The following is a 27899-nucleotide window of genomic DNA, read 5'->3' as shown; positions in this document are numbered from 1 at the left end:
TTTTTCCGTATTTTACTTATAAATGGACTTAGTTTTTTTCTGCGGGGAAACATTACATTCACTCTGTGGTTAAAGTTTTTAGAATTTTAATAACTTTCTTAAACTATCCTTGGTTTGTACAAAACTTGGACAGAAACTTGTTTATGATCATAAGATAGCATCCAGAAGTAAATTTTATAAAAAAAAAAATCCATTTTTTCTTTATTTACTTTTAAATGGACTTAGTTTTTCTGTGGGGAAACATTACATTCACTCTGTGGTTAAAGTTTTTAGAATTTTAATAACTTTCTTAAACTATCCTTGGTTTGTACCAAACTTGGACAGAAGGTTATTTATGATCATAAGATAGTATCCAGAAGTAAATTTTGTAAAAAGATAACTCCATTTTTTCTGTATTTTACTTTTAAATGGACTTAGATTTTCTTCCAGTTAATACTTCATACAGTCTGCAGTTAAAGTTTTCAAAACATTTATTAGATTCATTAACTATCCTAGATTTTTACCAAACTTGGACAGAAGCTTCTTACAATCAAAAGATAGTATCAAGAGGAATATTTTTATTGATTTTTTTCCTAATTTTTGTTGAGCCTGTGATTTACAGCAAAAGTAGGCGAGACACTGGGTTCCGCGGAACCCCTTACAAATTTTTATAATTTTAAAGTCATCTATAATGTGTTTTTTGTTCTCCAGGTCCTCTTTTGATATTCAATGTAGATTCTTTTCATATTTTGATAGTCCATTTTGGTTAGTTACCACTAAGTAATAGAATGCTGACATTGTGTACATTATTATATTGATCATGATAGAATGTTAACCATGTTATGATTTTGGAACCTGGTTTTATGAATGATTATGCTTTTGATCCCTCCCACAGTTTTGGTTTGCCATTTCTAATGGATTCTCAGGACAAATTTTATTTGAGAAGTGGACCATTGGGTTTTATAATGTGGTATGTATAGGCATTTGTTAATATTATATTATTGGTAGAAATAGGATGAAGTATGTATATCTAGTTTATAGTAGAATATATCTATAGTAATAAGTTCTTTTTATTCAAATGGATTTTTTTTTTATGTAAAAAACAAAATACAACTATGTTTATTGTGTAATTATACAGTTAGGCATTAAATACCTTCCAGGAAAATATTTGGTTATTTCTTGAAAGGTCAAATAATTTTCACAGTAAATTTGCATAAAGCACCCAACAAATTTTCAAGATTATTAAAAACTGACAATTTTTTTTTATGGATGCTTTGTCACGTTTAATAAGATAAAGGTTTGCTGGATAATCACAAGGACATGCTTTTTTATTAGAGTAGAAGTCAAGTTTATGAAAACTCCAATTGATTATGGCAGGCTTACTTTAAAATAGCTCTTCCTTTTGGGTTAATTGTTAAATTTAAACATGTTTTTGCCATTTAAAAGTTTTATTTAATGTTTTTATTATCATTGTTTTTTTTTCTATTTCTTCAAAGCTATTCACAGCTGCACCACCATTAGCTATAGGTCTGTTTGACAGAATATGTAGTTCTGAAAGCATGATGAAGTTTCCGGCACTATATAAAGCTTCACAGCAAGCAGAACTCTTCAATGTGAAGGTATGTACAGAATTATATAGCATGCCCATATTTGTACATAAATGGAAAGAACTTGGTGCAGTAAGAATTCACTACAATAGAATACAGACATCTACTCCAAGAATAAATGTTAAATAATATGCATTCTTTTTCACTTAAGTATTGAGTGAGTGTATACGTACTTCTATTTTTATTTTTTACTTTATTATTTTAAATATGGCACTGGCTCAGTTATTTTTTTAGAGATAAAGCCATAAGGCCTTTACAAAGGAGAAAAGACCATCCCTATGTGCTAATCGATAAAAGGCTTTGAAATGACAAATGTACAACAATACAAAAGAGATAACTAACAGTCTGATTTATGTAAAAAACAATAAAAAAAAAACAAATATAATATACAACAACAAAGGACAACCACTGAATAACAGGCTCCTGACTTGAGAACACAGTATAGTTTTTATCAAAAAATGACAGTGTTTGTACATTGCATCTCAATTCAAATGTACTAAGGCACTTCCACTTTCTCCCCATTTTATAGTTCTATCATTAATCAATATTGCGTACTTTATTGATTTTATGGTTTAAACCATGTATGACTATCATAATTTTTTTCTTGTATGTTTTTCAGGTGTTTTGGATGTGGATCCTTAATTCAATATTTCATTCTGTTTTATTATTTTGGCTACCGGTCTTATCTTTAAAACATGGTAAGTTTGGCACAATATTCTTTTATCAATGAACATATAACAAAAGTTGATGTACGACTATGAAAATGTATTGTTTACTGCTTTTAGTAAAATAAAAGCAATTTATCTTAGTCATACACAAAAAGATTGACAACATTAATGAAACAACGCAGTAATGACTATGTTTAGTTTGCTAAAAAAAAGGAATGCTTATAAAATAGGTTGGATTTGCACAAGAGAAGCCTGATAAATAAGTGATAAATTGAATTATTACAATTAAATATTATGATATATATTTAAACTTCCACATTTTACAATTTAGTTTTTAAAATTGCTTCGACAAATTGTTCATAATACTCATATTTCATATTTCAGATGTAGCCTTTTCAGACGGAAAAGTAGGAGATTATTTATTTTTAGGAAATTTTGTATATACCGTAAGTAAAAATATGTAGTGCCAATATACATTGTAGGTTGTAACTGGATAACATTTTGTATTGGTTATCTCTATTTCATGATATGTTTTAAAACATGGCTCTTTAATATCTAACAAAATTTTATTTTGAAATTCTTGTTGTTGGTTTGAATACAGCTTTTTATTAGGTAAAACATCATTTGTGAACTAAGAATTTTTTAAACATTTACAATGAAATTGAATGAGCTGATCAAATACAATGAAATAAATTCTTGAAAAAACCTATTGTTTGTCCCCTAGTCTATTTTGTTAATGTGTGAATTCTTAGTTATTCAAACCTAGCCTTGCAGAAATCAATTAAAATTAGAACTTAAATACAAATATCATACTGCGGATTCATTATTATTAGTTGGATACCAATTTTTGTTGATTTTGTGGGTACAAGTAAACCACGAAATTAAATGTTCAACGAATGACAAATTTTCTATTGTCTTGTATTGCAGACCTCCCCACCACCATGAAAACAAATATCCTTAAACATACAAGTTTTACTTTATCCACGAAAATTGGTACCCACAAAAATAAATGAATCCACAGTAATTTAATTTCTCATTAAATGTATTTAATATACTACTTGGATGGTCTTGTGGTAGTGTGTACACCTCTAGTTCGGGAGGTTGTTGGTTTGAACTCCAGCTGTATCAAACCTTTAATACTTTAAATTCATTATTTGCTGCCTTTTCTGCAAGGTACTCAGCATTTAGGAGTAAGAGCTAAGTCAGAATAATGTGTCCAGGTAGGGTAATATGTCTTCCTGCTGTCTATAACCTTGTGACCTAGCACATTTAAAATTCAGCTCAGCATGTTGAACTAGTACAAAACAGGGTTAATATTCGTATTACATTATTACATTTAGATGTTCTTGTCCCAAATATTCATAATAATTTGCCACTGGACATTAAGCAACCATTCATCTTCATCATTGTTCGATACATTTCTATTTCAGTATGTAGTAGTAACTGTATGTTTAAAAGCCGGATTAGAAACTAGTGCTTGGACATGGGTAAGTTTCTTAACAATGTGTCTCATACTGCACACAAATATTAAAGTAGTATTTGTTCTAAATTGCAAGATAAAAAATCAGGTTAGGTGATTAAGATAGATTTTTCTACCACATCCAGTGTTAAAAACAATTAATGTAATTATGTGGCAATTTAACCGTTTCTGGACCTATTGTTAAAAATAAATTGTGTGGTTGCAATGATGTCAATAGATAATTGGCTATGTTAAAAGGATATTAAACTGGTGTTAGAGAAATTGACACATTTATATTTGTATGATATAGAAAGTTGAAATGTGGAAGGCACTCAAAGGAGATTTTTCTTTAACAAAAATGGCAATTTATTTGATAATCATCAGAGAAAAAGATTCCTACAATAAAAACTAAATAGAAGCAAGAAATATTGTACCACACTAGTGGTTTTTCTTTTTCTTTATATATTGCATACCTGCCACAGGGGGGTTCCCCCATGGAGGCTCCCAAATTAAAATATTCAAAGAGCAATTTTGTCCACAATTTTAAACAAAATAATTAATTTTACAATGACTTTGGGCTTACAAAAGTATGAAGAAGCAAAATAACAACATATAAATGTATTTAAAGGCACCCTTGAAGGTTTTTTGTGACCATGACAGCCATCTTGCACACAAAACCCCCATGGGCATTTTGAAAAGTTGGCAGGTATGATATTAAATTGATAAATTGTCAAACATTGACATTCTTTCCCAGTAAGCATTTAAAAAAATAAAAATTTCACTCCATAACAAATAATAAATCTGAGAACTCAAGTGTGCATCATGGTTACAAAAGGAACATATGAAAATTTAAGAACAAGTCAACCACAAGTTATAAAAAACTATACTGACATATTAGTTCTGTAACATTTGGAGAAATGCATTTACAATTTTTTTACAGGATTGTGGATACATAAAACATTGCTAAAGATTCCAGTGCAATCACTCATATAGCTGATATTTCTTTTTCAGTTAACACATTTAGCCACCTGGGGTAGTATAGCCAGCTGGTTTTTATTCCTCATTGTATATAGCCATGTATATAAAGTAGTAGACCTTGCCCCAGAAATGTTGGGAATGGTAAGTATCATTTAATAAAAAAAAATACTATTATTTGGTAGTCATATGCTTGGCTGTATTAGATGGTTAAATGAAACCATTATAGAAAAACAAACAATATGAATTATCTATTCATGACACAAAATCAGAACAAACAGTGCAAAAACACACATAAATCAAAGGTACAGCACTTTATTTTCTGTTCTTCATCTCAAAGTCACAGTGAGGCTTTCAGCATAGAGCAAAAAAAATACCTATGTGTGGCACTAATTTGTTCAAAAAATGAACCACTTTCGAGTATGTTTTTTTATGCCCCACCTACGATAGTAGAGGGGCATTATATTTTCTGGTCTGTGCCTCCGTTCGTTCATCCGTTTGTGCGTCCGTCTGTGCGTCCGTTCGCTTCAGGTTAAAGTTTTTGGTCAAGGTAGTTTTTTAAGAAGTTGAAGTCCAATCAACTTGAAACTTAGTACACATGTTTCCCATGATATGATCTTTCTAATTTTAATGCCAAAATATAGTTTTGACCCCAATTTTATGGTCCACTGAACATAGAAAATGATAGTGCGAAGTTCAGGTTAAAGTTTTTGGTGAAGGTAGTTTTTGATGAAGTAAAAGTTACATCAACTTGAAACTTAGTACATATTTTCCCTATGATATGATCTTTATAATTATAATTCCAAATTATGATTTTGACCCCAATTTCACGGTCCACTGAACATAGTAAAGGATAGTGCGAGTGGGGCATCCGTGTTCTATGGACACATTCTTGTTGTGAACTGACCTGATTTGGTGGTGTTACATCTTACAAAGTCTATTTGAATAATTTTCTAAAGAATTCTGCTCAAACTGGTGCTGGGAGCTGTCTTAACCCATAGGTAATTCATTTACAATGGGGGCAATTTTGTTTCCTTTTATTGAAAGAATGACAAATTCTCTGCTTATTGAAGAATCCTTTTATATTGCCTTTAGGGTTTACTAAAGGTGACCAGTTGCAATTTATAACTAATGTACCCATTTTACCAGTGTTAGTCTTAATTTCTTATTCTCATTCTGGTTAACCTTAATGCATGAAATATTAGTTTTTATTATGCCCCATTTATATAAAAAAGAAGATGTGGTATGATTGCCAATGAGACAACTATTCACCAAAGACCAAAATGACACAAACATTAACAACTTTAGGTCACCGTACGGCCTTATGGTCATTTATGGTCTGTCAGTCCATCCGCTCGTCTGTTCATCTGTTTGTCCCACTTTAGGTTAAAGTTTTTGGTCGAGGTAGTTTTTGATGAAGTCCAATCAACTTGAAACTTAGTGTACATGTTCCCCATGATGTGGTCTTTCTAATTTCAATTCCAAATTAGAGATTTTCCCCCATTTTCACGGTCCACTGAACATTGAAAATGATAGTGCGGATGGGGCATCCATGTACTGGGTACACATTCTTGTTTTGGATATAAATGAAAAAACATTTAATGAATCAATCAACCACTGGTCCAGAAAACTAGTTTAATGTAGGTGAATTGCAAATTAAAATCTGACAGAGGTAATTTTACAACACATCAATTAGATGTTAAAAAACCCCAAAAAAACATTCAAATAAATTGTAGAGTGGGGCACCCATATTCGCCAGGGACCCAATTTCGCCGTTTTATGATTTTGAGGTGTAAAAACTTCAAAGGATGGCTGAAATGGAAGACATATACTGGTAAATGATATTATATAACAAATATGATTATTTTTTAAAACTGAGACAAAATTGCGGTACTTACTGAAAAGGACAGAAAAAAGGACAACGATTTTCGGCCAATTTCCTGAAGAAAAACATGAATTCAAAGAAGTATTTCTAAGTAATTCTTTGACTTGAATGCCCTAAATTTCAGTTCATAACACCTTTGAAATGTCTGCTATTCATCTATAATGAAATCGTTTTGATCAATGTTGTTTAAAGCTGCAGTTATTTGGTTTTAAATAGATGTGTAAAAACGGCGAATATGTGTCCCTCATTGACAAAAAATCAGGTAATTTCAAACACCCTTTAATCTAACTTTTCAGATGACTTTATTCAAACAAACACGTTTTCAAGCTTAAGAATATTTTGCATTTGAAGTTATATTCATATAAAAATATCAGTATACTTCAAAAACATTTAGACCTGAACATAAACTGTAGAAAACATGAACAGATGTTGGGAAAATGAGCACCCCACTCTACACAGTAAAACCACACTTATCTCTCAACATAAGATTTTCAGATTAAGAATATGTATATAATATCATAATCTTATGTTGAAGATTTCGCTGAGATTTAATTTAGTCCAGTGTAATATAAACACAGTACACCTTCTCTGTATTTTAATTGAATTTTAGGGGTCACATGTGTTAGGATGTTCTATATTTTGGATGGGACTATTCCTTGTTCCATTTACATGTTTAATCAGAGATATTGCTTGGAAAGCGTGAGTACTTTTTTTTGTTAACTTCTTCTCTTTTTTTTAAAGAGAAATGTCTTTCTGCTTAATTTGAAATAAGATTGTATGTAATTCTATTGATATTCTTTATTTATAATAATTTTGATGAGTACTTAAACTATTTAGGTTTGATATTTGTCTTTATTTATTTAGTTAATACAATGGGATTAAGGATGGACATGATTTAGCTTACAAAAGTTTTTTTTCTTCTTGAAATTCTATTGATTTCTTATATTAAATAAACTATAAACATTATAGTTGGTATATATACTATTTTTTTATGCTTTTACATTTTTCTCACTGATACACATAGTTAATATGGCTTCTACTAACGAAAGCTCCATTTGGAGCTAATGTGTTTAGAGACTACTTATGTCAGTACACCGTTCCTATATTGCCTATAAACATTATAGTTATCCAAATAAATATTATTTTCATGTAATAGATAATGATAATTTGCTTCAATTTTCTTTAGACTTGATTCAAATATACACAAGATAAAACCAATGAGCATATAAAATATTTACACGAATGTATAACATTACAGATTAAAGAGGACCACACACAAAACATTAAAGGAGGAAGTCCAGGAGAAAGAAAAGTTACATGAAGATCCCACACCTATAGTACTTAAATTGACTAAGAGAAAGTATGTAGATCCCACTGATATATGTTAACCAATTTGAAAGAGAATGTACGAAATTCCACTGATTCTATATAAATTGACTAGAAAAAGAAATTGTTTAATATCATCAGGCAATTTCAAAGGGAAGACATTTCTTTTATATGCAATATGTTTTTCATTCTGTGCATTAGTTGGCTTGTCTGTACCTTCAGCTGTCGGTCTCTCCTCCTTTAGGTTACTTTTGAAGCCCAATCAACTTGCAACCATGTACACTTGTTCTCTATGATGTGATCTTTCTAATTTTAAAGCCAAATTAGACGTCTGACCCCCCATTTTCTCGGTCCACTGAACATAGAAAATGAAAGTGCTACTTTCAGGTTAGTGTTTTTGGTCAAGGTAGTTTTTGATGAAGCTGAAGTCCTATTATCTTGAAACTTAGTACACATGTTCCTTATGATATGATCTTTCTAATTTTAATGCCAAAATAGAGTTTTGACCCCAACTTCCACTTAACATAGAAGTTGATTGTGAAAGTGGGACATGTGTGTACTATGGACACATTCTTGTTGTATAATAAATAGAAATTATTGGTACAAGAATACAAATGTGAGAAATCTTCATTCTAAACATAATCATTATACTTAGTAACTACATTGAAATTGTTTGCAGTTCAAACAATAGACTGTATAACCATATTTTGAGAATTTTATGTAGGTCAAAAGCTAATAGAATATTTTTTATAGACTGTATAACCATATTTTGAGAATTTTAAGTAGGTCAAAAGCTAATAGAATATTTTTTATAGATTGACAGAAACAGCAAGACTGCTACGCAATGTATTCACCCGATCACCAAGTAGAATGACACCAGGACCTGATCAGCCTCGTAAGTTACCATGGTTACTAACTGGGTTTTTTTCTTAAACGATTAGTTTGTGTTATTTCTGCATATCTAACATGTTTTTACTTACATTGTTAATTGTGTCTTTTTTTTGCTTTTTATACGACCGCAAATTTTGAAAAAATTTTCGTCGTATATTGCTATCACGTTGGCGTCGTCGTCGTCGTCGTCCGAATACTTTTAGTTTTCGCACTCTAACTTTAGTAAAAGTGAATAAAAATCTATGAAATTTTAACACAAGGTTTATGACCATAAAAGAAAGGCTGGTATTGATTTTGGGAGTTTTGGTCTCAACATTTTAGGAATTAGGGGCCAAAAAGGGCCCAAATAAGCATTTTCTTGGTTTTCGCACTATAACTTTAGTTTTAGTCAATAGAAATCTATGAAATTTTGACACAAGGTTTATGACCACAAAAGAAAGGTTGGGATTGATTTTGGGAGTTTTGGTTTCAACAGTTTAGGAATTAGGGGCCAAAAAAGGGCCCAAATAAGCATTATTCTTGGTTTTCGCACAATAACTTTAGTTAAAGTAAATAGAAATCAATGAAATTTAAACACAAGGTTTATGACTATAAAAGGAAGGTTGGTATTGATTTTGGGAGTTTTGGTCCCAACAGTTAAGGAAAAAGGGGCCCAAAGGGTCCAAAATTAAACTTTGTTTGATTTCATCAAAATTGAATAATTGGGGTTCTTTAATATGCCGAATCAAACTGTGTATGTAGATTCTTAATTTTTGGTCCCGTTTTCAAATTGGTCTACATTAAGGTCCAAAGGGTCCAAAATTAAACTTAGTTTGATTTTAACAAAAATTGAAACCTTGGGGTTCTTTGATATGCTGAATCTAAAAATGTACTTAGATTTTTGATTATTGGCCCAGTTTTCAAGTTGGCCCAAATCGAGGTCCAAAATTAAACATTGTTTGATTTCATCAAAAATTGAATAACTGGGGTTCTTTGATATGCCAAATCTAACTGTGTATGTAGATTCTTAATTTTTGGTCCAGTTTTAAAATTGGTCTAAATTAAAGTGCAAAGGGTCCAAAATTAAACTAAGTTTGATTTTAACAAAAATTAAATTCTTGGGCCTCTTTGATATGCTGAATCTAAACATGTACTTAGATTTTTGATTATGGGCCCAGTTTTCAAGTTGGTCCAAATCAGGATCTAAAATTATTATATTAAGTATTGTGCAATAGCAAGTCTTTTCAATTGCACAGTATTGTGCAATGGCAAGAAATATCTAATTTCACAATATTGTGAAATAGCAAATTATTTTTTAATTAAGAGTTATCTTTCTTTGTCCAGTATAGTAAGCAAGAAATATCTGCAAGAATTTTTTTTAATTGGAGTTATCTTTCTTTGTCCAGAATCAACTTAAATCTTTGTTATATACAAAATACAATGTATATTCACTTTTTACTACCAACTGATAAATTTAAATAATCTTTACCATTCAGTGATAACAAGCAGTTTTTTTACATCTTAATATTTTATGATGTACTTAAATGAGAAGTAATTGTTGCAAACTCCATTAGAATATTTTAATTGAAATTAGTTTTGGAATAAGGGAAAGGGGGATGTGATTAAAAAATTGGGTTCAATTTTTTCTCATTTGAAATTTCATAAATAAAAAGAAAATTTCTTCAAACATTTTTTTGAAAGGATTAATATTCAACAGCATAGTGAATTGCTCTAAGAGAAAACAAAAATTTTAAGTTCATTTGAATACATTCATTCTGTGTCAGAAACCTATGCTGTGTCAACTATTTAATTACAATCCAAATTTAGAGCGGAATCCAGCTTGAATTTTGTGTCCATACTTGCCCCAACCGTTCAGGGTTCAACCTCTGCGGTCGTATAAAGCTACGCTCTGCGGAGCATCTGGTTTTAATCTGTCTCTAACCTTTCAAGAAAGTGTTCAACAAAACTCGCATGTTTCAAGATTTCAATTAGAAACAAATTTCTTTGTATTTAAAATTGAAAAAGATATTCATTGTAGGCTATTAGTTAAGAACACGAAAAATTACGAAAATTACGCTGTCAGTAATTGCATACCATGCAGATTTAATCTTGTCAATTTTAATAAGTATTTAAGAGACATGATTATTCTTCTCTCTGTCAATTTTACACATAGCCAATCCAGTTGTTAAATACTCTGTAAGGGGGATAACTAGGAGGTGTAAGTAGGCCTTTTATACCACAGTCCACAAATAAGGCACTATGTAATGGTTTGACATTATCTACTGTGTGTCCCAAGTACCTCTAAAAATTATTTTAGACAAACATTTAACATGAGTATGCAGTGGCATTTATTGTAAAGAATTGTTTTTAATAATTCAAAAGAAGTTGGCACTTTTATGATTTTTGTCGAGCCTTCGACTTTAGTCGAAAAAGCGAGACTAAGCGATCCTACATTCCGTCGGCGGCGTCAACAAATATTCACTCTGTGGTTAAAGTTTTTGAAATTTTAATAACTTTCTTAAACCATACTGGATTTCTACCAAACTTTGACAGAAGCTTGTTTATGATCAAAAGATAGTATCCAGAAGTAAATTTTGTAAAAATAAAATTCCATTTTTTCCGTATTTTACTATAAATGGACTTAGTTTTTTCTGCGGGGAAACAAAACATTCACTCTGTGGTTAAAGTTTTTAGAATTTTAATAACTTTCTCCAACTATCCTAGGTTTGTACTAAACTTGGACAGAAGCTTGTTTATGATCATAAGATAATATCCAGAAGTAAATTTTGTAAAAATAAAATTTCATTTTTTCCGTATTTTACTTTTAAATGGACTTAGATTTTTCTGCAGGGAAACATTACATTCATTCTGTGGTTAAAAGTTTTTAGAATTTTAATAACTTTCTTAAACTATCCTGGGTTTGTACCAAACTTGGACAGAAGCTTGTTTATGATCATAATATAGTATCCAGAAGTAAATTTTGTAAATAAATAAATCCATTTTTTCCATATTTTACTTCTAAATGGACTTAGTTTTTCTGTGGGGAACCATTACATTCACTCTGTGGTTAAAGATTTTAAATTTTTAATAACTTTCTTAAACTATCCTGGGTTTGTACCAACCTTGGACAGAAGCTTATTTATGATCATAAGATTGTATCCAGAAGTAAAGTTTGTAAAAAGATTACTCCGTTTTTTCTGTAATTTACTTTTAAATGGACTTAGATTTTCTTACAATCATAAAATAGTAACAAGAGGAATATATTTATTGTTTTTTTTCCTCATTGTTGTTGAGCCTGCGATTTACAGCAAAAATAGGCGAGACACTGGGTTCCGCGGAACCCTTACAAATTTTTACATCATTAGCTTTTTTTCTCTTTGAAAGAGGCAACATTCATCATGTTCATGTGTTATTTAAGTGACATATATTTTTGACTTGAAACCAGTGAAAGATATAGAATCATATTCAAAACAGTGTGGTCCTGGCCATTGATTGACGACCTAAATTATCCCCTTGACTTGGACAGATTAGGTGAACGTTTGTCTGTAATGACCATTGCTCACTTCTTACTTATTATAGAATTTAAACCTTGGGGGTCACCAAAGGTTCTTAATGCCTTTAATAATAAAATAATTTGAAAAATTATTCAGGAATAACCTTTATGTTTTGATTTATATTATTGATATAAATCAACACATCGTATTATTCTGGATTCGTTTTTCGAAATTGCTTTATTTAGGTGTTGAATACCTTTGGTGACCCCACAGATTCAGTGTCTTTAACAAGTACATAGTGAGCAGTGATTGTTACCGACAAACGTTCACCTAATCTGTCCCAGTCAATGGAATAATTTAGGTCGTCAATCAATGGCCAGGACCACACTGTTTTGAATATGATTCTAATTCAATATTGAAGTTTGTTTTCTGTTACCTCTGGAATCAATATGAAAAACTGCCTTTCAGGTAAAATGGTACACACAGTAGTTACACGTTTCACTTTGTACTTCAAGAATATATCTCAATAAACATATTATTTTCTGTGCATATAAACCAATTTGTAAAGGATTAAACACAGATGGACTTTGATGTATCATGGTAATTAAAAAATCAAAATTTGATAGAAAAGTAAATCTTTTTGTCCTCTGTTAAAGTAGCATTTCCTGTGTTGACAGATAATAAAGTTTTACCGACACCCGAATTAAGTTCAGTTTGAGGTCAGTTTTATTTTGTTGTCCTTTTGTTTGATTTTGTTGTGTTTCCCCCATTACAGAAAACTTATTACAAAGTGAAAAATTATGATAAACTAGTGATTAATAAGAAAATTATTGATTTCTTTTATTTTTATACTTTATTTATTTTAGTTCTGTCAAAATACTACTGAAAATGTGTATTTTTTTTAATTTTTAATTTTTTTTTACTCTTTCTTGTTAAGGATGGTTGATTGTTGACAAGGGGGACCATATTAAATAAATAATACAGATCATTTATCTTTTTTTATGTTATGATTGTTCGAGGAGTGTACCACTTCTGATTGGAGCATTTTTATACGACTGCAAAAAATTGAATATAAATTCAAATCAGATATCTTATTTTAAGTCCTTTGACTACAGTTTTTCTGTGTCTGAAACCTATTATGTGTCAAATATTATTTTTACAATCCAAATTCAGACCTGTATCAAGCGTGAATATTGAGTCCATTTTGGCCTTAACTGTTCAGGGTTGGACCTCTGTGGTCATATCCAGCTGCGCTCTGCCAAACAATTTATTAAACTTTATTTTAAGACATATTTTTAAGATTCTTATTGCATGTTTTAACATATAAAAGTTTGTTTGAGTGATTTTAGTTTTGTGATGTATGCAAATTATATGTTTTTAGTTTTTGATGTGCATTATTTTTATTTTGATAATTTTCAAACAGCACCCTCGCCTACTCCATCACGTAAGTTGTCATAGTAACAAGCCCTGCCTGCAACATGGTCCTATATATTAACATTGAAATGATTTATCGCATGTTAGAATCTGCATGTTTTATTGGGATTTTATTTAGTACAGATAATTTACATTAAAACAATGAATTTAAGGTCAAAAGAGTAATGTAAGAAATTATTATAATATATGGAAAAACTGACTGATTGCAATTTTATTGGTTTAAACTTTAAGTTTAATATCGTTTTTTGAAAAATCTAATTTCAATAATTGGGATGGCCATCTGATTACCATAATTGCCTTTTGTAATTTAGTGTTAAGGGATTAAAATCGGGTCAGATATAAAATGTCTGGCTGGCTCAATTTTTTTTTGAAAGCCCAGGTTTAAAGACTGAAAATTGTAATACAGATGGAAATGCAATGATCTGCCCGCACTGCCTGTCCCTTCCAAATCAATGTCCAAATCCCAAGCAACAAAATCTACATGCCCATTGCTTTCAGCAAGCATAGAAATAAAAACCATATATATTCTAGTAAGTTAGTATCAAGATTTAAAACCACATAGTCAGCTTGCAATTTTATGCACATAAATCATAACAAAACCAATATTTATTTTATTTCAATGCATTTGAATGTATTAACTTTAGAATCTTTGAGGCATTTATGGATGTAATACCATGCATAGAAACCTTATTGGGGTTTTTACAGGAAGGAGGCAAAAAAGGGGGGTATGTGGTTTGCATGATGTAAAATTATCTTTGTGAGAAACCCTACCTTATACTGTTCCAGTTTTTGTAGAGCCTGCGACTTTTGTCGCAGAAAGCTCAACATAGGGATAGTGATCCTGTGGCGGTGTTAGCTCACTTCTTAAAAGCTTTATATTTTAGAAGGTGGAAGACCTGGATGCTTCATACTTTGTATGTGGATGCTTCATGTTATGAAGTTTCTGTCAGTCACATGTCCAATGTCCTTGACCTCATTTTCATGGTTCAGTGACTACTTGAAAAAAAAGTTAAGATTTTTTGTAATGTTAAATTCTCTCTTATTATAAGTAATAGGATAACTATATTTGGTATGTGTGTACCTTGCACTTTTCACTTTACCTCGACCTCATTTAATGGATCAGTGAACAAGGTTAAGTTTTGGTGGTCAAGCCCATATCTCAGATACTATAAGCAATAGGTGTAGTATATTCGGTGTATGGAAGGACTGTAAGGTGTACATGTCCAACTGACAGGTGTCATCTGACCTTGACCTCATTTTCATTGTTCAATGGTTATAGTTAAGTTTTTGTGTTTTGGTCTGCTTTTCTTATACTGTATGCAATAGGTCTACTATATTTGGTGTATGGAATGATTGTAAGATGTTCATGTTTAGCCGACAGGTGTCATATGACCTTGACCTCATATTCATGGTTCAGTGGTCAAAGTTAAGTTTTTGAGTTTTGGTCTTTTTTTCTTATACTATATGCAATATGTCAACTTTATTTGGTGTATGGAAATATTTTATGATCTATATGTCAGTCGCACAGGTTTTATTTGACCTTGACCTCATTTTCACGGTTCATTGCTCTGTGTTAAGTTTTTGTGTTTTAGTCTGTTTTTTCAGAAACTATAAGCAATAGGTCAACTATATTTGTTATATGAAAGAATTGTTAGCTGTACATGTCTGCCTGGCATGGTTCATCTGACCTTGACCTCATTTTCAAGGTTCAAAGGTCAATGTTTAGTTTTCTTGGTTTATGTTAAATTTATGTGACAGTTGTAATAAAGCTTTATATTTAAGACTATCAACATAATATCAATGAATAGTAAAGAAGGCGAGACATTTCAGTGTGTGCACTCTTGTTTAATTAAAGTGAGATGTATGATAAAACTAATATTTACTCTGTAAACCATTTACCCCTGGTTGGATTGCTGTTGTTCAATCTACAAATTTCTGTGCCATTTTTTTTTGGACTGTTGTTTGTTCATTTGTCTTTTAATGCAATGAATACGACACAAGGGACTGTATGGAGCCTACTGTTTCCAATCTGTCAATCCATTCCCCTTTATTTAATCCCCCATCAGGTAACAGTTAAAGTCAAAGGGACTGTATGAAGCCTACTGTTTCCATTCTGTCAATCCATTCCTCTTTATTTAATCCCCCATCAGGTAACAGTTAAAGTCAAATTGATTATCTGCATTTTACTCTTTAAGTTAACAATTGCTAAAGGCAGAAATGTAACAATAAAGTTTTCCCATATGAGAAACCTGACCAGCCAGAAAGTTTAGAAACAAATACATGTAAATGATCCATCAGTTTAAACTTCATTAATATGATTCAAATATAAAGCAGAGATGGAAAGAACACTATCAGTCACATCTTTAATTCGATATTGGTTGATATCTCTATCTAGTATTCCACAACTCTGATCGTTAAAAGGTCTTATAGTAATGAGGGTTAAAACGAGAATAACTTGGATAAAATTTCATTTTTGTCTGATATGATCAGAAGAGTCTCCCACTGGCATTGTTTTGTTTTGTCATTGGATTTTTGTCTCATTGACATATACCTCACATATTATTTCATTATTATTTACAGGGGGAAAAAGTTTATTATTACAAATTTTAAGGTTGAAAGATGCCTGTTTAAAATAACACTTGGTAAATGTAATATTTATACAAATAAGAAAAGAACTAATACTATGCATATGATACCAACTTAAAAACTGATGTTTTACTCAGGACTTGTTGGAGTTCAATTGATTGGTGGTAAGAAAAAAGTGTATGCATGTCTTTAAATATTTAAAATTTTTAACAAATCTTTAAATTTCTGGCAAAGTGAAAATTGACGACTATATAAGTGAAGTTTTTCATGATACCAGACAATATCTATTCCTTTATGCATTAACTGATTTTACAGAAATACTTCATGCTTAAGGTTCATGTGGACCCTATGGCTAAAATGGCCGTATTTTCACCTCAAATTTTCTCTGAGTACAGGCAAACCTGTGCATCTGGAAGAGTTTTAAGGCATAGCATGCCCTAGATAAATAGATTTCAAATGCATGGTATGATTTAGAAAATTCATAACTTAACTGGATTTTGCCGTACACTTTTTTTCGTCTCGGCAGAAGATGATAAAATTAACTAACAGTTGAGTTTACCTTGATATGGTCCACTCAGGTACACAGTTTAATTAACCAATTATTGTCAGGTATCTATTGTCCATCTAATGTCCATGTCAATTAAAAACGCTCACTTTAATTTTTACCTGTGGGGTAGTTCTCAAACCTGTTTCCCAACTTAGTCTATTTTGGCACCTTCTGGAGGAATGAAAAAAACTGCACGGCAAAATCCTGGTAAGTTTTTATTTTTCTAAATCATAAAACATACTTAAAATTCATTTATCTAGGGCATGCTATGCTTGAATTTTTTTACAAATGTGCAGGTTTGTCTGTACTCAAGAGTAAATTTTGAGATGAAAATACGGCCATTTTAGCCATAGGGTCCACATGAACCTTAATACAACTCTTTGCAAAGATGGAGAGAAATTGTGCATTTAAACAGAGCACAGAGTATTTTTTGTTTCTTCATAACTCTACTTTGTTATGATAATGATGATGGATTGAAGTTTTATGTCTAGTGGCATATATTACATGTATATCAGGAGAATCACATTTTAATGTTTAGTGAATATGAACCCTGCTTTGCACTTGAATGACATGCATAGCAGGATATGCTGTCAGTGAAGCAATTAAGCATTAAAAAACATTTTTCAATACTTTTCTTCTCCATCAATGTTTTGCTGTTTCACATCTTTTGCTTGATATGAGCCTCTTTGAAAGATTTTAAAATGTTCTTTTCCTTCATGAATGAATTGTTCCTGAATACTCTGAATGACTGCTAGTATATACACATTTTAAAAAGACAAGCTATCAGGTTTTATAAAACGAGACTTCTAATGCATGGATACTTCTTCAAGAATGTCAGACTACTAACTTTAATAATAATCATATATATATATTACAGCATATGGTATGTATATGTAAACCAGTTTCTGGCAACTGGTTCAATTTAAATTTTATCAATAGCTGCTTGAAAAATTATAAACTACTGTTTACCAGTGGATACTAGTTGATATTGTAGAGCAATAGTTTTTTTTTCAGTTCCCCTTTTATTGAATTTTCCTTGGAGTTTGGTATTTTTGTCTTTACATTTAATTTTTTTTATAACTGGCACTTATGTCAAAAATAACACAAGAACCTCTTCCTCATGAAAATATCTGTTGAAGCCACATAGCCTTTTTGTGCTCACACAACCTTAAGCAATCAATAAATAAATCAATCAATCAATCAAATATATGCAAGAAGGCTATACAATTGAAATCAGGTTTAAAGTGGCATGAAAAAACTTCTATATGAAGTGTTATACAAGTATTTCAATCATTCAACTTAATTTTTCTGCTACAATCCATATATATATCAAAATCATTTACTACTTCATGTTATACTCTTAAACAGCAAATACATCATAGTCAACAAATTACTTTACTTGTTTTAGTGATGATATCTTAGGGTCTTGTGAGAGTTACTGATACCCATGTGAAAGAGGTGCATATCCAGGATTTTGCCTGATACTTATGTAAAAAGTCTATGCATTTATCTCATATGAAGCTCCATAAGGCCCCTCCTCCCTCCCTAAATTAGACTCTGTTAAATAATTTCACAGAAATCATGTTTTTTTTCTTTCTTTCAGATGGTTATGCTTTCTCACAAGAAGAACATGGAGTTATGGGACAGGTTAGTTGTCTTTTATACATAAGAATTATAGATTATCGTTGATCATCTCAACGAGATTGATTTTCTCACTTGAGCTGGTACAGCGAAAGTGAGAAAAGCAATCGAGTTGAGATGACCAATGATAATCTATTTATCGCTATTTTACCTATGACGACATTGTCAATTTCATGTCAATTTCATTAGCAACGCCACGTGGCCTCCTTAGTTTCTAGTTATATTTTTTCCATTTCAAGCGAGAAGCATGATATGAAAATTATCACAAAAAAAGATCAAAGGAAAAATGCACAAAATAGCGATAATAGGATTTATTATACTTTATGCAAAATTGTTGTATTATCCATTCATTTAATTTGACATGTAGCATTTGAAATTTGAAAATTATGGCCTGTCTGACCCAAAGTTTGGGCTTCATCTTTGGTGATAATTTTTTCACTTTTCTGTTTATCAACCCTAACACCCTCATCTAAGGGCTGTATGTTTATAATATGATATTCAGTAGTAAAGAAAATTACAAGTACTAACTCAATCAAGTATAACAACCTGTTTATAAAAATAAGATGTGGTATGATACCAATGAGACAACTATCACAGAGCTACCAAAAGCAAATGCATTTAGATGTAAGCAACAAGTGGTCATTATACAGCCTTCAACAATGAGCAAAACCAATACTATAATTTATCGGTTGTCCCACTGTCTATATCACTCTGTTCAGCTCTTAATATTATTCCGTATCTTGTCTTTGTGACATCAAATACGTTGACCCGGCCTTAATAACTTTGACCCGGACATATCAGCGACGTCATAATGTTTGAACCGACGTTAATAACTTTGACCCGAACTTATCAGGTCAAAACTTAAGTAAAAGCATGAAATCAAATAGCCACAACAAACCTTCTTTTTTTTTTTTTTTTTAATCCACAAAAATTTGTACAAAAGATATTAACTGATCCACATCTGTAAGCAAAAATTAAAGACTTCTGAAATGACAAACTGTGAAACGATTCAAAAGAAAAAACTAATTTATTTCTGATGGTGAGAATTTTTCCTTTTAGATATATGGGCTATTTTTTACCTGCTTAAATCAAAAATGTTATAAAAAATATACCCTGCATGGTCTTCTTTTTGTGTAAAATGAGGTCGAAATTTCTGATATTTTTTCAAAATTCGGATTTGATGATGTATTTTTCCTCCAGACAGAAACACATACTATATTGATGTTTTGGGAGGTGACTTTCCTGATATGGAACTTTCAAATTATTTATAAGTTCTCTTTCATACAAGTATCATATAAATTTATGAAATATTTTGTTCAGAAATATCTAGAATTTATCAAATGTTCATTAATGTAGAAAAAAAACATTATTTTTTTTACTGTATATTTATCAAATTTAAAAAAAGTTGCATCATTGAAATTTGGTACAAATAATCTTCTTACGTAATCAAACCAAATGCCATTGTAAAATAGAGGGTCCATGAACTAGTTTAAAAGTGAAATCAGTTTGAATGATAAAATTCAGTCGAAAAATGCCTCTTTTCACGAAATCTCACAGTTTGACATCTCTAAAAATAACATTTTTAAGTTGGCAACGTCAATACCTCTCCTGTGACTGTATTGTATGCCCTTAAATATAGGACAATCGAAAAGAAAGTGTGTCTTTGTATATCATGCGAAGAAATCAGTGTGGACTTTTTTTCCTCCCAATGCCCATATTTTATTTATAGTATTGATAATATGCCTATTGTCTGTGATTCAGTAATCAAAAACTAAAATGGTTTATAATGAGACCATTACAGTATTCATTTAAAAATTGCCTCCTGATATCAGTTATAGAATAGCATTATATTCATTTATCTAATTATTCCAAGTTTTCAATATAATTTCAGGCTGAATTGATCAGATACTATGACAGCTCTAAAGAAAAACCTGAAGGCTTGTGATTGACAGTCACATCACTCTACAGAACTCCAGTATTGTATAACTTGCTGTTGTATCACTCCACAGAGCTAGCTCTGTAAGAACTATGTACAGTTCAGTAAAGTCAGCATGGTAGTTATGTTACTACAAGAAAACGGACTATATGAAAAAAAATATACAATGGCATTTTTATCTTTACTGTTATAAATTATTTTTATTATGATTGATTTTGCTTACTCTATTTGAAACTTTAATTTAATTCAATGGTTAGATTTTTTTTTAACATGCAGATAATTGACATAGAAAGAACTAGAGGTATTAGAGATAATTCTAATCAGGCTTAATAACTATTACTAGGATACAGATTTGATGCTATAATTTTTGAAATTTTAGCATAAATACTTAGATAATGGATTATAAAAAGAACATGTAATCTTTAGATAAAATCATCTTCATTCTCTTCCTACCAATCTTACATTTATTTCATATTTTGAATGACAGTATTATTTCCCATCTTCATTTTGAATTAAAAATTAAAATTATATGTAGAAAGTTCCAGAGTTATGCGGCATAATGCCTTTAAATAGTCAAAATATTTGCAAGCTGAACCTTATCACAATTCTTTAATACTATAGATTTTTTCTTAGTAATGACTTTTCCATTCTTTTTTTGTTTGGACCTCTTTCATTCTAAATATATACCTTGAAAGGAGTAGGTCCAGTAAGACACCTTTGATGACCCCTAAATATAGCAGTTTTACAAAATTGTTTAAACGTAAACATTTAGTTATTTATTAGAAAGTAAAATGCTTCTGCTACATGAATATGGGCTGTTTTTGACAATACAATACACATATATCGGGTACTAGCATCATAAGTCATGTTAAATTATTGAAATCTTCACAATTTTAGCATTTTAGTTAAATTTTAGATGATATCCGTCTTAAATGAAAGTGGCCTCATTTGTGTTCATTCATTATATTGAAATGTAAGTTGTATTTGATGATAACGCATAACATATATAAAAGTTGAAGATGAACACGGATGTGGCCACTATCATTTGTGACAAAAACCATCGGAAAAGTGACATTTTTTGTCAAATATGATACATTTTTCATGTTTAAGCTAGAATCGGAGCGGAGTAAATCAGTTAAAATCTTCCACTTCAACTAATTGAATCAACTGAAATAGACACTTAAGTGTTTAAAAAGTGTTCAAAATCTTTCGTCAGATGAACCTTAAATTTGAGGCTAAAATCAGACCTTATCGTACCTTCTCCTTTGTATCAATTTGGTCATCTTAATTATTCTTTTATTGATTGGGATATTTTGCTCTCTCTAGGATTTTTTTGTACGTTAGTGAATTATTCTTCATACTTTCATAATCATTCACACACATTCACTATTTTCATCTCCATTGACACTTTCCTCAGTATTTAATTTTGCAAGGATGATTTATTGTTTAAATAGTGGTGCATTGTTGTTTTTTTATAATTTTTGTTATACATATTTTTAGTTTATTTAAGTATATTTATCTTTGCTATGTTAGAATAAATATCAGGTGCATTCAATAATGTAAGGCAGTTATAGCTGAGATTGGAAATCCTGTAATAGATAATTAAGTCTTATTTATTTTGTTATGACACTTTTAAAGACAAAATACAGGTTACTATATTACTGTAAATGTGAATATCTAAGCAATTAAAATATAAGAAGATGCGGTATCAGTGCCAAATGCCAAATACTGTAAATTCAGAAATTAATGTGAGGTTTTTATTTTTGTGAGTTTTCTGAAAATCGTAAAAATTAAAAAGTCTAAAATCACAAAATCGCAATAATAAATGCACACAATAATTTCTAACTTTACATTAGACAACCCTTCATCCAAGCACAATGAGTAAAAAGTGAACAGCTATAGGTTAAAATGCCACATAGTATTTATTTTAAGATTAGTTCACTTTGCTTAGATTTTTGAACAACAACTGATGCTAGGGTATGGTTTTTATATTTCCTTCACAATAACATGATTGTATACATAACCTAGTGTGAAATTTTCAACATTTACAGTATCAATTTGGTATGATGAATTGGTATGCATTTAACTGTGTACTGTGGATTCATTATTATTCGTTGGATACCAATTTTCGTGGATTTCGTGGATACAGGTGAACCACGAATTCCAATGTTCAAGGAATAACATATTTCCAATAGGCTTTTCATACAGAGATTGACAAAACCACAAAATCAAATATCCACGAAAATGCAAGGTTTTCAGCAATCCAAGAAAATTCATACCCATGAAAATAAATGAATCCACAGTATCTGTGTAGCCACTACTTTCAAACATAAAAGACAAACTAAAACATCTCACACTTTGTAATAGATCTTGTTTGGACACACACAGTCAAGAAACAATAGTATTTGACCTGACCATAACAGGGTACATACTTTCATAGAAAATAGCACAGAGAGAAAACTGTGATGAATGGTTTTCATTTTTAAAGCAATTTCAATTCAAATAGGAATTGTGTGCTGCAAAGCATTTCTATCATTTTAAGCATTTATTACAGTATTCCAATCTCAGTAAAATTGTGATGTTAATCCTTTCAAGTACTATGAATTCTACATGAATGTTAATTGTATATATATACTTGTATTTTGTCATGTTTTGTTTTTCTCAGTTAACATATATAATCATGTTTTTCAATCTTCTTGATAAGGTTTCTGCACTTGCTTACCTTTTTGATTGGTCGCAGTGTGAGAGATCTAATAGAATCCCATAAGGGTTCACAAACTAAAAAATATAATATAACTAGTTACATTGTGTTTTTGTTTTATTTTTCCTTCATAGTTCAAGGCTTTTGTTTATACTAACTACTTAACTACACAACCCTTTATTGTTTGAAATGCTTGCCAAAGATTTCTTTTCTCTAATAGAAATGGTTTTGGTAATACCGTATTTGGTCGTGTATAGTCCGCACTTTTGTAGTAGTATTTGCAAACTAGATTGAGGTAATGCAGTTTAAGATTTATGTGAGTTGATTGAATTTGTCTTATAATTAATAGATAACTAATTTTTATCTTTAGGTTAAATTATGACAGAATTTTAAAAACACTGATGAAATTTGTTTATCCATTTCTCAACCAGTTATTGATTCCTTAAGCTTCACAATTACTAAGCATTGTCTTTCATTAAAAAGAGAAATATTAGAGATCATGATTTCTAGTCAGAGCTGTGTTTTTCGTTTGTTTATTTTTGTGTTATACATGTTGCAAATATAGATGAAAATAGTGATATGATATTATTAATAATTTGATTTATAAATGTATCCATTTTTGTGCATTAATAATGATTTAATACATTAAAAATGCTATGACAGCCTTGCTTCTTAGCTTATATCAATAATTTAATATTATGTTATGTAAAAGTTTTTAAAGGTAGCATATCTAACTTGTTCGGATCTATTCAGTTGTTTTTGATCCTAAGATAAATTTTTGTTACTTCAAATTATACTGAAATAGACAACTTTCGAGTTCTATGCATTTCAGTCAAAAAATCTGGTTTTAGTGAACATCATTTGTGCGTTTAGGGGCATTGTCACTTCCATTCAATGTTGAGCGAGTGGTTGGAAAATTATAATACTATATTGCACGATTTATTTGGCAAACTTAATTCTCATAATTGACAATCAGCACTGCTGTCATTAGGGAATTGTGCTTTTAAAAGTACCTACGAAACAAAAATTATTTCTAGTTTATCCTGCACAATGACGATCACTTAGACGCTTGATGAACGTTGATAGTGCAGGGATACAGGCGACCCCCTCTACCTGGTATATGATGTCACAAAGTTATGCCTAATTGTCGAGTTTTTTCCTGTGACAGATGAACTCAAAAGTGGTCTATTGCTTCTCTATTTTGAAATGTCTACATCTTTCTGTGATGAGTAACTCTTTGTTCTGACAATCAAACTATGATATAAACTATTTTGTTGTATTCACAAATTATAAGCTTTTAAGGAAGTACTAAGGTGAAATTAAAAAAAAATACCAAGAATTAAAAATGATACTATAAGTCGGAAGAGCATTTGTTAAGAAACAGAATAAGCTAAAAATATTGGTAAAATATGGAGCTTTTTTTTTCAAAATGTCAAGAAAAGGCTGACTCCGACTTTTACCTTACATTTGCATTGGTATTATTTGGTTCTCAACTCGAAAGAAAAAAAATCTAGAATCTGCTCAAATTTTGGTAAATGACCTTTTATGAGCTATTGAAGTTTTATATGAAAAAAAAATAGGTGTCATGGGGGAGGAGGGAATCTTACACAAATTACTACAACTCGCTTAAGTACATCCTTAAAGATTGCATAATAGTTTAATAATCATAACAAGCATTATTTACATTTTAAAATAGTTCTTAAACTGCAGTTTGATAATCAAAAATTAACAGTGCTGAGCTAACTTTTTTTTTACAGGGTTATGGAAATATTTTCAAATTGTCTAATATAATGTTAACCATATTTCCTCTGACCTGTACCTGTTTTGCATAAGAAATATAAGTTGGGTAATTTCTACATAAGTATTATATATACAAAGGAACTAGAATATAATCATAAATTTTAAAACTGATATTTTTTATTGTATAATTTATTTCTTTATTATTTCTTTTTTAAAACTTATTAACACTTGTATTGTGAAGAGAAAATTGTTATCATAAATAAAAATGTGAAAATGTATTTGACATATTTGTGGCCAGTGTCTTGTTTAAGCATGGGTCAAGTCTGATGCTAATATTATGAAGATGAATGAAAAGTAAAATCACAAAAGTACTGAACTCAGAGGAAAATCAATAAAGAAAGTCCATAATCACATGGCAAAATCAAATAACAAAACGCATCAAAAATGAATAAACAAGAACAGTCATATTCCTGACTTGGTACAGGAAGACTTTTCATTGATAGCCAGCATTATTATGAATAGCTGGGACCCTTCTCTTGCAAAAAGGTGGATGATTAGACACATTATTTGGACCCTCTAATAGCATACAATGTCAAACATTCAACCCTCTCAACATTCAAAATCATAATTGTTCAACATGACTTAACCTTATCTTTGTTACCTTTATACCAGACTTACAGAGGTATAAATCACATGTCCGGGTATTTACACATTGATGATGTTCTCTCACCAAAAAAATACAAATTTTGTGACTTTGTTGACTTGAATTTAAAAATTGTCAGTCATGGGAACTTCAATAAAATGACTTCAACTTGACATAAGAAACTGTCCTGTAGCACCTGTGTATGGAGTAAATATTGCCAAGCAGATGATATATTCCATGGATTGGTTGTCTTTCTTACTTTGATTTCAGTAAAAGACAGTTGCTAATTACAAAGATTGACAAAGACTTATAGAATGTTAAGTTCATAAATTACCTTTAGCCTTCGCGTTCCTATTTCAACATTCTAAGTTTATCACACAGACAGTTTTCAATTTAAGTGGGCATTTTTTTAATCTTATTTGTCACAATAGTTACATTTGACTTATTCTCACTGCTAATTGGTAGGTCTTTGTTATACTCTTTTAAAATATATTGAACATGTGCTTTGCATTGAAGTCGTAAAACAAGTTGTAAAGTAATGGTGTACCTGTCATCAATGGATCAGATCATTAACTTCACACTCTTGATTCCAGTGTGAACTGATGTGTATTGTCATTAAACTATGTGTGAATGGTACATTGATTGAGTAGATCTGTATACAGGATACAGGCAATGGCGAGTCTGAATTTGGGTATAATGACATTAAAATTTACGATTTGGTACAAAAAAGTGTTTCCTTAAATTGATGAACGTCAGTGTGATAGAATTTTTTAAATCTTAGTCCGACGTAATTTTAAACCAGTATCCACAAAAAGTAATGTGTATGTGTTCAAAATTTTGCGAAACAGAGAGTCATAGAAATCGGATGGTAAGAATGATTCTCCTCACTGCATACCTATGTCTCTGATACCATCAACACTCTTTCTATGACAATCGGTTTTAGAATTAATTGATGAGTTAAATTAAGTGTATAGATGTTATTGTTATTGTATGTAAACGGATAAAATGCGAATACCGGGCTCGAAAGTAAATTCAAGAAAGGAGGAAGTCAATATCGAATCGAATGTTGGACTTTATGAACCAACAAAACGAATGGAAACATCTGTCATATTCCTGCCTTTGTATAAGTATTTTTCCGAAGATAATGCTAGGCTAAACCTGGTTATAGCTAGCCAAACATAAAATGTGCAAATTGAAATAAGTCGAATCGATAAAATTAGAGTGTGTAATGACAAAAACATTACATGTTTATTTGGCTTTTGAAATTTTCAATTGAAAAGACAATACGAGTCAGTTCTAGATTGCCAAATACATGTTTAACAGGACACACAACCGCATGGTTTGTATTGGCACTCCTCTTGAACTTCATTGTCAAATCCATGTCTTGCAGCATAACTTCTGTTAAAGTATTAATCCAACAGATATAGATATATTGAAAACATTCCTTTGCCAGTGAAATAGTTTTATTGTTTGAACCATAGCTAGCTGCTATACCAGGTTTAATCCACCATTTTCTACTTATTAAAATGTCTATACCAAGTCTGGGATATGACAGTCGTTGTCCCTTCGTTTGAGGTTTTAATTTTGCCATTTGTACCTTCCGTTTTGAATTTTCCTCGGAGTTCAGTAATTTTGTGATTTTCCTTTTTTGAGAACATTTGTCTATCTATTGCATTCACTGTTTTACAGTTTTACATTTCTAATACAGTTAAAAAATAATGTTTAACTCATAGTCACCCGACTGTAACTTAGGCACCAATCAGTCACTTTCTGCTGAGGGCATAGTTTTTAAATATAAACTCATCACTGATTCTAATGTTTTGAGGAAATCAAATAATTTGTTTTAGAAGGTAATTATAAGTTGATAAATGTTTATTATGAAAATTAGTCTGTTCCTGTATATTTTTAATTATCGAAACAAAAAGACTCATAACTCATAACTGTTAAAAACATTTTTCACCTGAAATAAAAAGGCCCGACCCCTCAAAATAACTGTTACCAAGCATTGCCACAGAGTGTCATTCCCTTATGACAGATCATTTAGAATTTTCATAACTCCGTTTTTAGCCATTTACAAACTACTTCGAAATAGTTTCTGTGACTAGACTGAAATGGTTTCACTTTCTGTCTATATCATAGACTTTCATTTTGTGTAATTAAAACACACGTTTTAGTTTGATAAACGTGTTAAGAAGAGATAAACAACAATATGATTTTTTACTTTTCAATGAAAAGCAAAAAAAAAACATGGGGAACATTGTTAATACAGGGCAGTAAACTATATAAGGTGCAGCCCATTAATTTTGACCAAACGGACAGTAGGAAGAGATCTTGACATACTGAATAATTTGTCCTGCCAGATTTTTCTATATATAAAGGTGTTTAAGGTTATGTTTTTGGTTCAATTA

General features: G+C 30.6%; 1 protein-coding gene across 4 annotated transcripts in view; it reads left to right on the top strand.

Annotated features, from left to right (window-relative positions):
- LOC134696295 (probable phospholipid-transporting ATPase IA) overlaps positions 1-20932 on the top strand; it is a 65840-nt gene extending 44908 nt beyond the window's left edge. For 2 of the 4 annotated variants that reach the window (XM_063558009.1, XM_063558005.1), the window contains 11 exons: positions 875-949; positions 1476-1598; positions 2206-2284; positions 2639-2700; positions 3685-3741; positions 4725-4832; positions 7184-7272; positions 7832-7933; positions 8715-8794; positions 18434-18477; positions 20363-20932. In XM_063558009.1, coding sequence (XP_063414079.1) covers positions 875-949; positions 1476-1598; positions 2206-2284; positions 2639-2700; positions 3685-3741; positions 4725-4832; positions 7184-7272; positions 7832-7933; positions 8715-8794; positions 18434-18477; positions 20363-20416 — 873 coding nt within the window. In that variant the 3' untranslated portion in view covers positions 20417-20932. Of the gene's footprint in view, positions 1-874; positions 950-1475; positions 1599-2205; positions 2285-2638; positions 2701-3684; positions 3742-4724; positions 4833-7183; positions 7273-7831; positions 7934-8714; positions 8795-12940; positions 12983-18433; positions 18478-20362 lie in introns of all 4 variants that reach the window. The other 2 variants (XM_063558008.1, XM_063558006.1) reach the window with 2 other exon arrangements.
- The last annotated feature ends 6967 nt before the right edge of the window (positions 20933-27899 follow it).

Source organism: Mytilus trossulus, chromosome 14 (genome assembly GCF_036588685.1).
Source record: "Mytilus trossulus isolate FHL-02 chromosome 14, PNRI_Mtr1.1.1.hap1, whole genome shotgun sequence".
NCBI classification, from domain to species: Eukaryota; Metazoa; Mollusca; class Bivalvia; order Mytilida; family Mytilidae; genus Mytilus; species Mytilus trossulus.
This window is presented reverse-complemented; position numbering and strand designations above follow the sequence as displayed.